The 15,913-nt window shown below is 35.9% G+C and overlaps 3 protein-coding genes across 3 annotated transcripts in view; 2 read left to right on the plus strand and 1 right to left on the minus strand.

Moving 5' to 3' along the window:
* Positions 1-2,360, plus strand: part of LOC120626391 — a 40,656-nt gene extending 38,296 nt beyond the window's left edge. The window contains exons 6-7 of the mRNA XM_039893907.1: positions 464-708; positions 1,701-2,360. Coding sequence (XP_039749841.1) covers positions 464-708; positions 1,701-1,769 — 314 coding nt within the window. The 3' untranslated portion in view covers positions 1,770-2,360. The remainder of the gene's footprint in view (positions 1-463; positions 709-1,700) is intronic.
* Positions 2,361-11,757: 9,397 nt separating this feature from the next.
* On the plus strand, positions 11,758-13,319 carry LOC120626372 (protein ANTAGONIST OF LIKE HETEROCHROMATIN PROTEIN 1-like). The gene is made up of 2 exons (XM_039893878.1): positions 11,758-12,226; positions 12,391-13,319. The coding sequence occupies exons 1-2, from the start codon at positions 11,777-11,779 to the stop codon at positions 13,210-13,212; spliced, it is 1,272 nt and encodes a 423-aa protein (XP_039749812.1). The 5' UTR covers positions 11,758-11,776; the 3' UTR covers positions 13,213-13,319.
* On the minus strand, positions 13,313-15,112 carry LOC120626374. Its single transcript, XM_039893879.1, has 2 exons — positions 14,539-15,112; positions 13,313-13,994 (listed from the first exon to the last, which is right to left on the minus strand). The coding sequence occupies exons 1-2, from the start codon at positions 14,884-14,886 to the stop codon at positions 13,416-13,418; spliced, it is 927 nt and encodes a 308-aa protein (XP_039749813.1). The 5' UTR covers positions 14,887-15,112; the 3' UTR covers positions 13,313-13,415.
* Positions 15,113-15,913: the final 801 nt, after the last annotated feature.

The following is a 15,913-nucleotide window of genomic DNA, read 5'->3' on the forward strand; positions in this document are numbered from 1 at the left end:
TTTATATTAAAAGAAAATATTAAGAGTAGCAGCATTATGAATGACTATCTCAAGATTACCTTATTACTAAGTTACTAACTAAGTAGGCTTCTTCACAGTCTTTGAAGCATCACTTGTCTATAAGGTCAATGGCCTCTATAACTGAAGTTTATCTACTTATCTACTTGTTTACTTAATCGTCATCATCATCATCATCATCAACCCAGTCCACTACATGATGCTTATGAAAATAAACTTCGTGTGAGTTACTTCGTTATTTTACGTTCGTTCTTTCGTTTTTGAGACAGTCATAGCTTGATTAATATATCAAATTCCACCTTGAATTCAATTACAGCAATTTCGATTTTGATAACTTATCAACTTCTAGCAAGAACTGCTTTGCAATCGCATCAACACCAGCACTAATTTTCCATTTCTTACCATCCTCCGTGGTACCTAACTCTTTCATTAATGTCCGATCCAGGTTCGAGACGTCCAAGTCTAAGCTCGGTACAGAGCAGCTCATCATCTATTAGGAGTTATAGTGCGAAGAAGTGGGAGAGGGAAAGAGAGCAGAAAGAGAGACGGCAGATGAGCATGCGTCTCGCTCAGCTGCACGACAAAATGGCGGCGGGAAGAGAAATTCCGAAGCATGCGCCAACGCCGTCTCCTCGGTCGCCTAACAACTCTACTGATGGGCTGCTACCATCTGTGTGTGAAATTAGAGAAGTAAGGACATTTTCTTTATGGCATCCATTCCTTCATTTGACTATGCTTAGAGATATTTTCTATGCTTTTTACTCCCGGTATAAGAAATAAATTTTATAAACGTTTTTTATAGTAATTATTGAAGGAATTAGGAGCACCACCGGGTAGTTCCTAAGTGGAACCATCACATATAAACAGAGCAATACTTAACAAGGCATACAAATTCAAATTCAAAATTCTTTTATTTCAAGTAAGCTTTTATAAGCACTTTTGAAACGTCAAGTAGGTATGTTTATAGTGACTGTTCCACCGGTTCGGAAAGCAGATTCTTCCGAGAAGAGCCGGCAAGAAACTCAGTAGTTGCTCTTTTCCAGTATCAACATTTACAATCATTCTTCTATCTTGCGGGAGATGAGCTGAGCTGATGACCGAGGCTGGCTGCTTCCAATCTACCTTGTCATTAAGGGATTCATCAAATGTATTAGATGTGTTTTTATTCATTTTTATACGAGGAACACATCCTGCAAAGTGTGTCCATCAATTTGAGGCGTAGGTTGAGCCTCACGTGCACGCATCCACGATCTTCAGACCAGAAAAAATATAACAACAGATCATAAATATAACAACTGAAAAAATTACCAACTTTGTACCCATATGACTATATAGTAGCTATTACTATATCACCTTTTTTTTGTTTGTTTATCACCTTTCTCCTGAAATCTATTGAGTCAATTTGAATGCAATTTTTTTATATTACACAGTGTCCTTTTCAGGAAGGATATAAATACATGTTTTAAGGTAGCGTCGCGATAGTTCGATTTCATCATGGGTTTTGTAATTTTCAATAAGATACATAATTTTAACACGCTACAGATTTTCCATCTGGTCATTTACAATTTTTTTATGTAATGTACATACGTATCAAAAATCATCATCATCATCATCATCTATGTGCCTTCTTGAATATTTTTGGACTTTAACTGCATTTTCATGCCAAATCAATTATTTCACAGCTGGTGACCAACTCAGATCAACAGTTACAAGGCGTGGACGGGCCATGTTCCAGCACGTCACTTTACTGACAGCAAAGATCCACGACCATTAGGTCGATGGATTCCCTATCATCGGACGGTACGCCGGCCGTCGCGTGGATGTAGTTCCCAAAATTTTCATCAAAATTCATTCACTACATAGGACTCGTGTTCTTACTTCTAAGTCTACAAAGACAAGAGTCTTCCAAGTTAAGGCCATTTGAGAGTAACGTGGCAGGCCAAAAGAATCGTGTAAGTGGACACTACAAGCGAAAAGAAAGATAGTCGATTTATACTGGATCACTCTTACGACAGACAGTGTTGTATAACTTTTTTGCCAGTTGCTAGCTTTCATACTCATACAAGATTTTTCGACCAGTTCACTAGGGTTGCAGCGAGTTGGCAATCTATCAGAAACGTTACACATTATGGCAGCTGGTTGTACAAAAGTAGTCTCGACTTTTTACACTGAAGGAATTTAAAAGGCCTAGAAGAAATAGAACTTCGTTTACACGGACGTGTTCAGAGCCTCTAGTAATCTTTAAGGCTTGCGGCTATTGTGTAATTTAAATAAATTTATTGAAGCGCTGAAAGTACCTGTCTTGAGTTAAGGCATTACAATTTTCATATAACTTTAGTACATGATTGCACGACGATGTTTTTTGTCTATGTGAATTTTTTTAAACTTATGGAAACGATCGACGTTGTCGCGATCGGCATGCCGTTTTTTTTTGACACCAAATTTAGCTCGCCACTGTGAAAAGTTATCATCAAACAAAGCCCAAACCATATTTATACGTTGTGTTATATTTATATATTTATTTATTATATTATAAATAAATTTAGTATGCCTACGACATGTGTCGACAAAGTAAGCGTAGCTTGTGTTATGGGTATAAGATGATTGATGAATACTTTTATAAATAATAATATACATAAATACTTGTAATATACATATAAACCCAGACACTGAAAAATATTCATGTTCACCACACAAACATTTTCCAGTAGTGGGAATCAAACCCAGTGACTTTGGACTCAGAAAGCTTGACTTGACTTGGATCGTTGTCCACTGCCTACCTGCACTGTCCAGCCTAGATAAATCGAACTCAGTTGGAAACCTCTGAGTTTCCAGTTGAATTTTACCTAACAACCGAGATGAAACGAACTCAGTTGGAAACCTTGGTATCAGAATACAAAATATGGATTTAACGGGTTATTTGGTCGCAATTATTCACAGAGGCTAGCTAATTAGGTGTCAACTGAGATACTGCTGTATTCCAGTGGTGGATTTGCACTCGTAGCCGCCCTAGGTCTCAGCCTAGGTCTTTGAGATATCAGGGGTAGCCAATCGTGACAAAAAAAATACTTATAGCAAAAAATAGCTCAAAGTATGTTAATATTTTATATGTAAGTATATTAATATACCTACTTACATTAAAAATATTAATACGTTGAGCAATTTTTTTATATAAGTAATTTTTTGTCACGATTGGCTGCCCCTGATATCTAGCCGCTATAGACCTAGACCTACTGGGCATATTTTATATTGAAGTATGTTAATATTTTATATGTAAGTATATTAATATACCTACTTAGATATAAAATATTAACATACTTTGAGCTATTCTTGTTACGAGTAATTTTTTATCAAGATTGGCTACCCCTGTTATTTAGCCGCTATAGGCCCAGGCCTACTGGATCTTAGGGCAAATCCACCGCTGCTGCAAACTGTTCCGCACTCTTATGAGTTTGCGCTTCTTAAATGTTCAGAACAGACAGTTACATTCAGTTATGTAAATAGCAAAGGCAAGACACTAGTTAAACGTGTAGGAATTAATGAAATATGTACACAGCCCTATATAGTGAATGGAGAAATGGACAATTCATATGTAGAAGAGTAAAACGAGATCGAAGACTTAGAAGACGAGTGTCACGTGTGATCGTTCATTAAACAGTGAGATGTTATTCCCTCTGGAGGTATAAATCAAAAGCATATTATGTCCGTAATCCTAGCGCTGAAGTAGTTAATATCATATTGCGTTCTTTTCTATTTTTATTTTATGAATTAACCAGTGGCCTGCATACAGGGTATGCACTAAGCGAGTAGATAATATAAAGTGATAAAAATCTTCAGTAAGAGTTATAAAAAAAAATTTGGATAGGCATTGTAAGAGTTACAAAAATCCTACCCTGAGTTTTTATAACTCGTACTGAAGATTTTCTTCATTTTATATCATCTGCATACCCTCGGCATACCCTCTATGCACGCCACTGAAATTAACGGTGATTTAGTTTAAAACGATGTATTGTAGCCAATGTAGCACCATTGTCAGCCAGTCATTAGCAAATACGATCTACACATTGGTGCTATTTTGGCTGTAGAGGTATTTCTAAAATAAAATTATCAATATACTTCAGTATACATATTTATGTACAAGGAAAAAAGGACCATTATCACTGGAATAAACTTTCGTGGTAATCCCCATCGTAAAAATAAGCAGTGAACCTAATAATTCGAAAAACGTAAAGGAGGTTTTTGATGTTACATTACTGTGACAGTTAGGTCATTTGATAAATAATATACTTCAGCGTACTCAGTGGCGTGCAATGGGTTTCTTACCAGGGTATGCATACACCAGGAAAATCGCATAAAACGGAACAAATTCTTTCCCTATTCGAGTTATGTATCAATGTTAGGGTATGCAGTGCTTTTGTGCATGTATGGAGTGCACGCCACTGAGCGTACTAGAGTTCGACAATTCTACTTGACTGGATCCGGTAACACATCCGGTTGAATTAGTTTTGCGGGGCATTACGGACTCTAAGAGTTATTAACATCTTGCCGTTAGTAAAGTATTACCAGCGAATGAGATATCGAATAGCACAATAACAAAATCATATTGTTGTGTTATAAAAAAAAAAAACAAATCAAATAACCCCCCAATTGAAACACCATATCGAAATAGATTAATTAATAGACAATTTTAAGTTTTCTAATCAAAATGTTTGACCATCCCGTCATGTAAATTTTAGATTCTAAGATTTCAGAATGTCCGTAATAGTAAAGATAAAGTGGTTCGCACATTGGCGTAAGAGCCGCATTTGCTACGACAATATCTCATCAGAGTCACATTATTAACAAATTAGCTGTCATGATCACAGAGATTAAAACTAATAATAAGAAAACTAAGATATCAATAAGTATTGTTGGTACGACCTTTTTTTGGATGATCCTAATAACAAGGTTAACAAGCGCTTCGAAGGGCCGTATAATGATGACAAAAAGCATAGATTATTTGAGCACAAAATCTAAAATGAATGCATAGGCTGGATTCTCCATTCAAACGTAATCCTCTATTTCCGTCCTGGAAAATGCCTCAAGAGCAACGATAGTTTTACGCGTAACTCTTCGGTATGTCTACACTAGACTTAGTCTAGTATAGACTATCATATCATATCTTGAAAGCTCAATACTTTTGAAAATCTGACTCTCTTAAATGACCAACAAATCACTTTTTTCCGCCATGTACAAGAGGACTTAAGGACAGATACGATAAAGAAATACCCTGAAAGAAAGAACGCGAAACCTAGATGCAATCTATCTTAAAATTTTCATGCTAAAAATAGTTTCGGATGAGAAAATGGGAATACTTTGGACAGTAGTTATTAAGGAAGCTCTATTTTTCATCTTATATTAAATTTCGAGGTCTGATAGAGATATTAGGTAGCATAGAGATACAAGGCCTTCTTGCGTAATAAAAACGGAATGACTACTGATAAAAGTCCAGGAAAGCAGTTGCAACATAGAATGGATAGTTCTCTGTTGTGGAAACTGGTACAGAGTTCTCAATACCTTTAAGTTTTGTATGATAAATAAATCTATTGATAAAGCATAGCTCCGGCTTGAGATAAAAGTCAATGAACATTAAAACATTAAATAAATATTACTGATTCAGTGTTAGTTGGTTTTGGCTTTTTCTACCAGCAAATAAAGGACAGTCAAACGCGATATTAACTATAAAGATAATAAAAGGAAAATGTTGACTCAAGCCACTTTTTACTAAAAAAAAAAACAGTGTGAATGAAGTCGTAAACATAATCTGTCCGAGCGCATAGTAATAGATAAATTACGCGGTGGCTCGTGTGTCAATGTGCGATCGTCCTTAAAATAGCACCTAAAAAGAATTTTAGTGAAAAATAGATAATTTAAATAAAAAAAACTGTTGTAGAATAAGTTGAGAATTCAAAAAAAATGTACCTACAGATTATTAACAAATAATCAAAGATTTCAGTCGTCGCTATACAAATATTGAATATAAACTATGGCACTGTTATTATATTCAAAGTTATCTGACCACGAGTGACCGTTTGAAAATTAAAAAACCAGCCACTATTGGTATGCTAAGAAATAATGCTATACTGTCGCTATTGGTAGACCTTGTCTCAAAAGGACTCGTAAGAATGAAACTACTGATTAATATTAGATTAAGTTAAGGCAAGGCCAAGCCGTCTAACCTGCGTCATTACAGGCGTTCAAGTTTGAGTCCAGGTTGCGACCAATCACAAGAAGCGCGCATACGAACAAGCCTTGTGGTTGGTCGAACGCAGGACGCAAATCTTGCTGCCGCAAAAAACGCAGGTTGGACGCAGCCATGTGGCCTTCGCTTTATGGCGGGAGCGGTGAGAAATTCCGTGGTTATTTTTTATATATATATTATAAGTATAGATATTAACATATATAACATTTTATATTGAATACCTTGTGGTAGAATGACATTATTTCTTGCTTACCATTACTTACAGATTTTTTTTATCATCACACGGTCAGCGCTCGCGGGTTATACACTTTTTTATATTTAATGGTAAAACAACTTTGACATAGAGCGTGTTCTTTGTAATGCCGTATGTCTAAACATATCGATAACTGTTACCATTAATGGCAAATGAGTGAGCTCAGCCTTTTCATAGTACACATTAAGGTGAAGGCATATCTACCATTGAAATCTTTGCAGATAATAATTGTGATACGGTTAAATGCTGTGCAGTTAAAATAATTGATGCTGGACTTGAAAAGAGAGAAAAGTGCACACATATCTCTAAACTATAAAGGAAATTGACATGCCCTAAAATAATGCTATTCTTGTCCACGGGAAATATTGTGAAAAAGATTGCGCTGTTTTTAAGCCAGTAGTCTTAGTTTATTGGACATGACACAACCGATTATATTATCATCTGTTAACAGATTAAATGTTATCTAATGGCCTTTGCACACTAAATAATCTTAATGCGCGGTTAAACAACTTGTCCACAAAAGCTACCACCTAAAGAGGGCTATGATCGCAAAGCGCAGTAATTAATAAGAATCAAAAATTTCTCATTGGAAGTGGCTATTGCAATGGCTGATTTCGGCCTATTATTTTGTAATAAAATAAATTATGTGTATACAAATAAATAAACTTTCAACAGTTTTGTATAATACCACAGGTCACATAATAAATTTGCAATAATTGTCACAAAAAAATTGAGTGTAAGTTTTATGCGGGATATCTGCGCAGAAATTTGTTAATGTGGGAACTTATCCTTAGGTGCTAACACGCACTAACATAAGACGTGAGGTGTTTTGCTGACGTGTGGTGCTGACTTTTGTGGTTGAAATGAAAGGGATACTAATATTAATACCTACGATGTTCCAGATTCAGCATCTACATATGTATCAGTTACTGTTATGTATGTCAATCTTTTTTTTCTGTAACATGGGTAAATGATTGTATCTCGAGTACTTAAGCTCATGTTTCGCGAAGTAATAAAAAATTCCGTCGACGAAAGATGCCAAATTGGTAAATCGGATTGGTTCACTCATTTGCTTCAAAAAAATCTGCGTAATGCGAACTTGGAATGTAACCGGTTCATAGTGAAAAGCAGGCGTCAGCTGTTTCAAAGACTCAGCACGTTTGCCCGCAGAGTAATTGGTGTCGTGATTCGGAGGTTTGAGATGTATAATACGTAGTATTTTGATTTTCCGTTATTTGATTATTGTAGTTAATGTATAAAAATGGAATAAATGAGGTACTATAATTAAAGAATGTACATAGATTCAAAAGTAGCGTGTGAGTGTACTACAAACTATTTTACTGGTTGTATCTGAAACATTCGAAGGTATAAAAGTGAAGAAACGCCATTGCAAACACAATGAGCCGCCCGCATGGATAAATAGCTGTGCGTCATTGGCCTTAGCACTTAAGGCAAGGTCAAACCTACCGATATTCAACCTGCGCCCTCTGCGGCATTCAAGAGGAACGACCAATCGGGAGAAGCGCGCATACGAGCTAGTCTAGTGATTAGTATCATTAATCTGTGTGATTTGTCGCTTGACGCAAATTTGAACGCCGCTTAGAACGCAGTTTGGACGCGGCGGTTTGGTCCTCGCTTTACTAAGCAAAATATATAGAAACGAATTGCTTAAAGCTTCTAGAAAGAGGCTTTGCCCGAATTAGTATTAGGTGGACGATTATATGTACCGATTAGGTAATGTAAGAAATAATTGTAATGAAAAAACGACTAAATTTGTTAAAATGCGTTAGATATTATATAGTGGTATATAAAGTTAAATACATTTATTTGAGTTATTCCGGATAAAATCTGATGTATAAATACAGAGTTTTGATAACTTTAGCACACGTCATCAAAAAAGATAACATCCCTGTGCTAAATTCTTATGCAAAGGAAATAAAAAATAAATAAAGGTATTTTTTATGCGTGGTTATTTTATGTGATGTAGACTTCTATTTCACGACCATCATGCCTGATGGAAAGCAATAAGTAGGTATAGGTTTGGCGCGTTTACCTATAAAATGCCAATTAACTCTCGCCTTGAAGTTTCTTAAGTGAACAGGAAATATAAGTCGGAAAAGCATTCCTTACCTTAGAGACTCGTATCGGAAAATTGGATTAAGAACGTTGATTAGATGTCAATTTTACAGCACACAAGGTTGACATCGCTCTCGCTGTTCTGTGGTAGACTCGTAGCGAAAATGAGACTGTGAAGAATAAAGGTTTTTTAGGAAATAATGCAGTTTTTCTGTAACGGATATTCTACGAATTTGTATAGGTACGATGTTGGTGGTTGGGATTTTACCTTATACATTTTCTACCTTGACACCTGATTAAGCTTCATCCTTCATAGATCGGATAAAAGATTACATTTCATCCAATTTATCGATTAATGGAAATTAATTTTAAATTAAGGCGAAGGTGCAATTATGTCGTTATTTAGATAAATAGGAATGACCGGCCTAATTAGAATATATTTAAGTAAGTGAACCTAAAATAAAGCATAGCAACTTCGATATAAAATAAAACAAAAAAAAACGCCGGCATAAAAACCTGCAAAACTTACCTACAAATACATTACTATATATAAGTATACAGAAAAAAATTAGTGTATATTATAGACAAAATTTTTCTTGCTTGTCTTTATTAAGCAAACGATCTTATCATAACTTTTTAGTGAAAAGTTTGTTTTCAAAATATAATCGGTATGTTAAACTTAATCTGATTTTACTTCAATATTTTGCTTCTAGGTTAGTATTACAGATTTTCTTTGCCTTTACATTATCAGTCAATGCTAAGTAAATGCGAAGGCATAGCGTAGGACAAAATAGTTACCTTATTTTTGCGAAAATCCTATTACTGCAAAAGGAGCTGATAATAGGAAACTAAGGCAGTTCTTCTCAAATCGCAATTGCCTGAGCTCGATATATGTAGGTAGTAATTAAAAGGCAAAGACTTGATTTGTACATACATTCATCTGTATGTACCTACATTCCTGTGAATAAATTTATTTTATTTCTTGATATTTTAAATGAGATAGTGTTTGCTTATTTTGCAAAGAAGAAGTTAGAGTCGGAAGAGAACGTACTTTTTATAACGGAAAATACAGGCGAAATCGGAATTCGGTCTATAAAACAGGAAAACATTTTTCCACTGACAATGAAAAACGTCAAAGCAAGTGTGAATAGGCATCTTGTAGAAAATAACCTAGATTTTAGAATTGCTTTCTTTCAGGCATGATTAAAGTCAAGAGCGAGAGATCTCCCGTAAAAATTAGAATGAATAAATAAATGTATAAACATTCATTGACAACAGAAAAAGTGAATACAGACAAACATAATGGACAGACTTATGTATATACTCTTCCGCTTTTTGTGTTAGTTTTTTTAGTGGCCTATAACTCTATATTTTGTCTTATTGACTGAATTGACCGACTGTCTACAAAGACAGTCGGTCATTAATTTTAAGTGTAAAATTGGTTTTTAAAAAAACGAGTGTTAAATAAATAAAAAAGCGATTTTATTTATATTACTCTGTTTTTTTTTAACATTATTTACACTAAATAAGTATTAATTACGCAGGGAACTAGTGGCGTAACCAGGTATGTAATCAAGGGTCCCTGAGATAAATTTAATTGGGGCCCTATTTAAACTAAGGAATACTTTAAAGCGAGGGTCACACCGCCGCGTTCCACCTGCGTCCTCAGCGACGTTTATGTTTGCGTCCTGCGAGAGACCAATTATAAGACTCCCGCTGCTTGGACGTTAGATGGGTGCCGAAGTTTAGCCGTTCCTTAAGAATTATAAGGTATGGAGTTTTAGGTACAGTAAAAGTTCTTAGCACCTACTAACCCAGAGTTAAGAATTGGCCCAGTCCTTGAAGAACAGGCATATGCCTATAACCCTTACCCCACCACCACGACACAGGTTGTGTCTTACAGCTTGATAGGCTAATGGCTAATTGGCTAATTATGACGATGAAATACCTTAGCTGTGCAATACTACTTAAATTTTTTGTAGTTTCAATTCAGACGGTTCTAGGTTTTTTGGTCAGGGGACAAAAAGTTTTAACGACGAAATTCTTTATGAAACTAGGATTATACGAGATCTATGTACACCAGAATTGGCACAGTATTTATTATAATAAATTCGGATTCGTCGTTCATGTAGGTTGAGAAACCCCTTGAGCTTAGAGGCAGTTGTGGCGTCGAGGGACTACCGCGGATTTCTCTGGGATGTTGACTCATCTATCGCTGGAATTTGGACGCCACTAACTACCCCGCCTAGCAGTGATTTTGAGGCCAATAGCTGTCCGTCCTGTCCTGGGATGTCCACGCCTCTAACTGCCTGTCTAGCCCTGGGATTTTTACGCTATTTTCTGCCCCGCCTAGCCCTCGGGTTTTTGTGCAAGTAACGGCATAACCACTAATAGAGTGGCCTAAAAATAGCGACTAACCACACCGCCTAGTCCTGAGATTGTTGCGCTATCAAAGAGATGAAAAAGTTAAGTTATACATAAGACTTTATCCGTAATATTGTTAAACTTAATTTGTAATGATGAAATATGTGAAACGTTTAGCACTATGGTTTAGGTATGCCTTTGTACAAAATTGTGTTATATAAAAATAAATGATATTATTTAGCTGTTATGTACAGTAAGACAAATTGAATAATGACTGGGGGAAGCTTTTGTATCCTTAATTTAAGTTATTTAAGTGTTTTGAATGCCCACGACGCGACGCGACGTTAGTTAGCCCCGCATTATTTGATTAGTTGTATTGTAAATTGTAAGCCAAAGTGTTATGTTAATATTATTAAATGAATTAAATGTTATTTGTATATGCTGCAGTTTCCTTTTTAACTAACATTTAATATAAATTCTAATATGAGTTTGTTTAGTTGTTACGCAGTCATGATGAAATTTAGCAAAGCTACACGTAGACAGTGAGCAAAAAAAAAATATTTATATTAAATCAATACGTGGGGACTTTGGTCGTGGCTTGGAACAATAAAGGGTCTATTGTCCCCCGTATCTCACTTGTATATAGGACATTTAAATATTGGATCTCATATAAAACATGAATTACTCTAATTTTGCATTAGCATCTGCTGATGTTAACTGTACCATAAAGGCGCATTTTCACTAGGCGACATGTCGCAGATACTTGTCGCTCGACATTCACGTAGTTGTCTCTGCAAAAGTTGTGGGACAATGTCCCGCGACATATGACTCGTTCACATTGGCCAGTCGTGATCAGTATGTCGCCCGAGGAAGTAGTGTTGTTCAGTGCAGCTTACATAATTATTCGGAAGACATTAGCAAAACGTAAAAAAAAGAGGTGGTGGGTCCGGGAATATTTGCTCCAAAGGGAAAGTTCAAGTTTAATAACCAGTCTTCGAATGCGCGATGGATCTTTCGAAAATTTTACTAGAATGTCTAGAACCGATTTTGAGATACTTTTAAATATGGTTGGGCCGGCCGTAGTCAAGCAAGATACAAAGTTTCGGAAATCTATCGACCCTCACATCAGACTCGCTATAACATTGAGATACTTGGCAACTGGCGATAGTTATGGTTCATTGTCCTATACTTTTAGAGTGTCAAAATCAGTAATTTGTCATACTATACCAGAAGTTTGCAAAGAATTGATAAAGGCATTAAATTCTTTTGTTAAAGTAAGTATTTAATATTATTTAATCTCATGTACCCTTACTTACAGTAATAATACCATAAACGTTTACCGTAAGTAAGGGTTACGGTAAACTATATTGGTATTTTAAATTTTATATTGATACTTAATATTGTATGTTAATTTATTAATATTATTCTTGTATTTCAGACGCCAACCGATGTAAATGAATGGAAAGAGAAATCTCGTAATTTTGAAATATTATGGAATTTTCCTCACTGCATCGGAGCGATAGATGGAAAGCATGTGTTACTAGAAGCGCCACCCAATTCTGGCAGTGATTATTATAATTACAAAGAGAATTTTAGCTTAGTTCTCTTAGCAATTGTGGATGCTGAGTATAACTTTGTATATGTTAATTGTGGTGCAAAAGGGAAGTCGTCTGACAGTGGAGTATTCCAGGAGACTACATTTTATAAAGCACTTAATGAAGAGCAACTGAATTTACCAGATCCTGAGCCACTGGTCCAAGGTGGTCCGAAAATACCATACGTTCTAGTGGGAGATAGTGCATTTGCACTTTCTGAAAACATGATGAGGCCCTACCCCGGCATTCATGAAAAGGGAAGCTTAAAGCGGATTTTCAACTACAGGCTGTCAAGAGCAAGAAGAATTGTTGAAAATGTTTTTGGCATTATGTCTGTAGTGTTTCGCGTATTTCGTAAAGCTATCCCATTACGTCCAGTAAATGCTGAATTAGTTGTAATGGCTTGCGTGTACCTACATAATTTCCTGAGACGTAATACAACTTCAACCGCGAGGTATACACCAAATACCACATTTGATTTAGAAGACGCTGGTCATAATGTTGTGGAAGGTTCGTGGCGAAGGGAGTTGACAAATAATAATATGAGGAACTTAAGTAGGCAAGGCAGACCTCCTCCTCAATCCGCTCAGACAATAAGAAACCTCTTTGCTGAATATTTCTGCAGTGCTCAAGGAAGTGTCCCATGGCAAACTATTCAATCATAGGCTGCAAGAAATTTGAATGATGTTTTTTATAGCTTTGGGCTAAAGACCAAGGAATAAATGATAATAAACTTAGCATCATATAAAAAAAACTACTAACTAATAAGTTTTCATTATTTTTAAGTATTTATTAACTATTATTTTTTAAAAATCTATGTTTAAGTGACAGAAAATCAACGTTATTAGTATTATTATAAGTATTATAATTATTCTTTGTTCTGCGTTTCTGATTCAAAGTGGGAAACTAGTTCTTCAATATTCTCAATTTGTCGTAATTCTGTGAAAGTTGGTGCAGTTGGTGCTTCATTATCATTATTAACATGAGAAGCATTAGCAGTTACTATATCATCATTAACAGAATTTGTCGAATAGGATGACTGTTGAGGAGCAGAACGGTATCCATAACTTTGAGTATGGCTTGAATTACTTCCCGTTTGGTATTCTGCATAGTTGTATTTTCCCATCCTAGCCTCTAATAAGATATTATTAATAAAGTACTTCGCCTGTAGCACAGCATGTTCATTCTTTATATTTCTTAACTCAGAAGCTACATAGTCGGCGTAAACTTGAAATTCGTCTTTTGGTTGATCCATCCTGGCTTTTGCGCTCTTCATTATTTCATATACCTCACTCAGATCATCTTTTTTCCTTTTATTTTGAGTATTTGGAAGCGGCACCGGTATTGGTTGAGTTGGTAATGGCGGCGACGTTGATGCCTCTGGTGGTTGCGTTAATACTTGCGATGCCACTGGTATTTCTTCGAGTGCCACCGAACTTTCGGATGACTATAAAAGGAAAAAATCAGTGTAAAACAAACATTAAATCACAGTTTCGCAGGCGAAGAACAAAAGACAAGAAATAAAAATAAATTGTATAAAAAACTACAGAGATTTTAATTGTGCATTTATTACCAAAGGAAGATTATCTATAGAATATAAGCTGTATTTTTATACGACTGCTTGAAAAAAGGAGTATATTGTTTTCAGGGTTCAAGTATGTATGTATGTATGTGAGTTCCTATATTCCACCATAACTTCTATACGCCTGAACGGTTTTTATGAATGAGGTATTGTTAGAATCCTTAGCTTATTACATAGGCTAGTAAAATTAAAAAAAAATTGATGGGGTGACTATGGTCCCGCATTAAAGACTGAAGTTGAAAAAATTTTTCGAAAATGAGATTAAGTATACTATCATCAACTAGAAAATGATGAGTAGATTCCAAAAATATATAACACTATAGTTCAATATCCAGTGATGCACAAAAAAAAATGATTTGTAAACTGGTACAAAATAAAAAAAATAGAAACAATATTAACGGGAGCTTACCTGAGTATTCATAGTGTCCATACTGCCTGAACTTGTCGACCCTTTTACTAGGAAAAGCAGCGAATCATACGCAAACCAGGTACTTTTGTGAACATCCCCACTTCCACTTCCAGTGGATTTTGAGCTTGCAATTTTTTTTCTCTCCCTGAGAAACTGAGACCTTAAGTTATGCATTTTTCCCTCGACGTCTTTTCTAGGTATATCTAATGTAGTCGCGATAGATTCCCATGCATCATTTTTTTTAATTTTGTTTTTATAATCACGATGTGAAGTGTCCCACAATAATTGCGAATTTTGATACATCTCGATCAGGGTCAATATATTCTCGTTGGACCACACTACTGCCATTTTCGCAACACAAAGCGACACACGTTTTCACCACTCAAAGCCTGTCCGGCGACTGTCGAGGGACACGAAAGTCGCGCGCGTCGACGCTCGCAGACCATCGACTAGCGACAAGTTGCGCGACCCGTAAATGTCCCAAGCGACGTCGGACGACGTCGGGCGACATCGCGCGAGACACGTGAATTTCGTGTCGAGCGACAGAGTCGCGCTACAAATGTCCCCTAATGAAAATGCGGCATAATATTAACATGGAGAAACATGAAGTAAGACTGACGCCATGGCACCCGCGGAGCGTTCGCATGGAATAAAACACTTCTAAGAAAAAAAATTATAAGTAGGTAATTGAAAGAAATGTGAAACATCTATAGGCGGGTAAACCTGATTTTTGGCGTGGCGACACAGGCCGTGGCATCACCACGCTACGTTTGAATTTTTGTATTTCGTATGTAACAATAAAAATTAATGTCATTATTAACAGACTTACAAAAAGGAGTGGTTATCCATTTGGTTGTATTTTTTTTTTATTTGTGGAACAAATTTGTAATGCTTTATCTTTTCATTATGCAATATCTGCAATAACTTACAGAAAAAAAAATCGGTGTTTCACATCTGCCAGGCGTCCCGTGACGGCTCACACGTTTTTTTTATTTTAAGGAAAGCCTATTTTTTCTGCAGAGATTCGATATTTTTAGGAAGTAAGTAGTAGATACTTCCGCCGAAGCTCAGCAGGTTTTTAGAATCAGTCATCATGCCTATTAGGTCTTCATTATCATCATCTTACCTATTAGGTCATCTTCATCATCACAACCAACCCATTACCGGCGATCTTCATTTCTCCCCTCAGAATTACGATTTAGTCAACAACGTTGCGGATTTGTAGACTTCACAAGCCTTTGAGAACATGCAGGTTCCTAAATGCTTGAGATACGATGTTTTTATGTTTTTCTTCACCGTATGAGGAAGCTGAAGCTTTAACCACTAGGTTATCGCTGCCTATTAGGTACCTACTATTAACGACTTGGTCACTCGA

The sequence above is a fragment of the Pararge aegeria genome, chromosome 9 (genome assembly GCF_905163445.1).
Source record: "Pararge aegeria chromosome 9, ilParAegt1.1, whole genome shotgun sequence".
NCBI classification, from domain to species: Eukaryota; Metazoa; Arthropoda; class Insecta; order Lepidoptera; family Nymphalidae; genus Pararge; species Pararge aegeria.

Bases quoted from the DNA above. Each gene is read 5' to 3' on its own strand.
- LOC120626372 (XM_039893878.1), top strand. From the start codon at position 11,777: ATGACTCGTTCACATTGGCCAGTCGTGATCAGTATGTCGCCCGAGGAA. The intron at 12,227-12,390 runs GTAAGTATTTAA...CTTGTATTTCAG, and splicing joins CATTAAATTCTTTTGTTAAA to ACGCCAACCGATGTAAATGA.
- LOC120626374 (XM_039893879.1), bottom strand. From the start codon at position 14,886: ATGGCAGTAGTGTGGTCCAACGAGAATATATTGACCCTGATCGAGATG. The intron at 13,995-14,538 runs GTAAGCTCCCGT...TTCCTTTTATAG, and splicing joins TGGACACTATGAATACTCAG to TCATCCGAAAGTTCGGTGGC.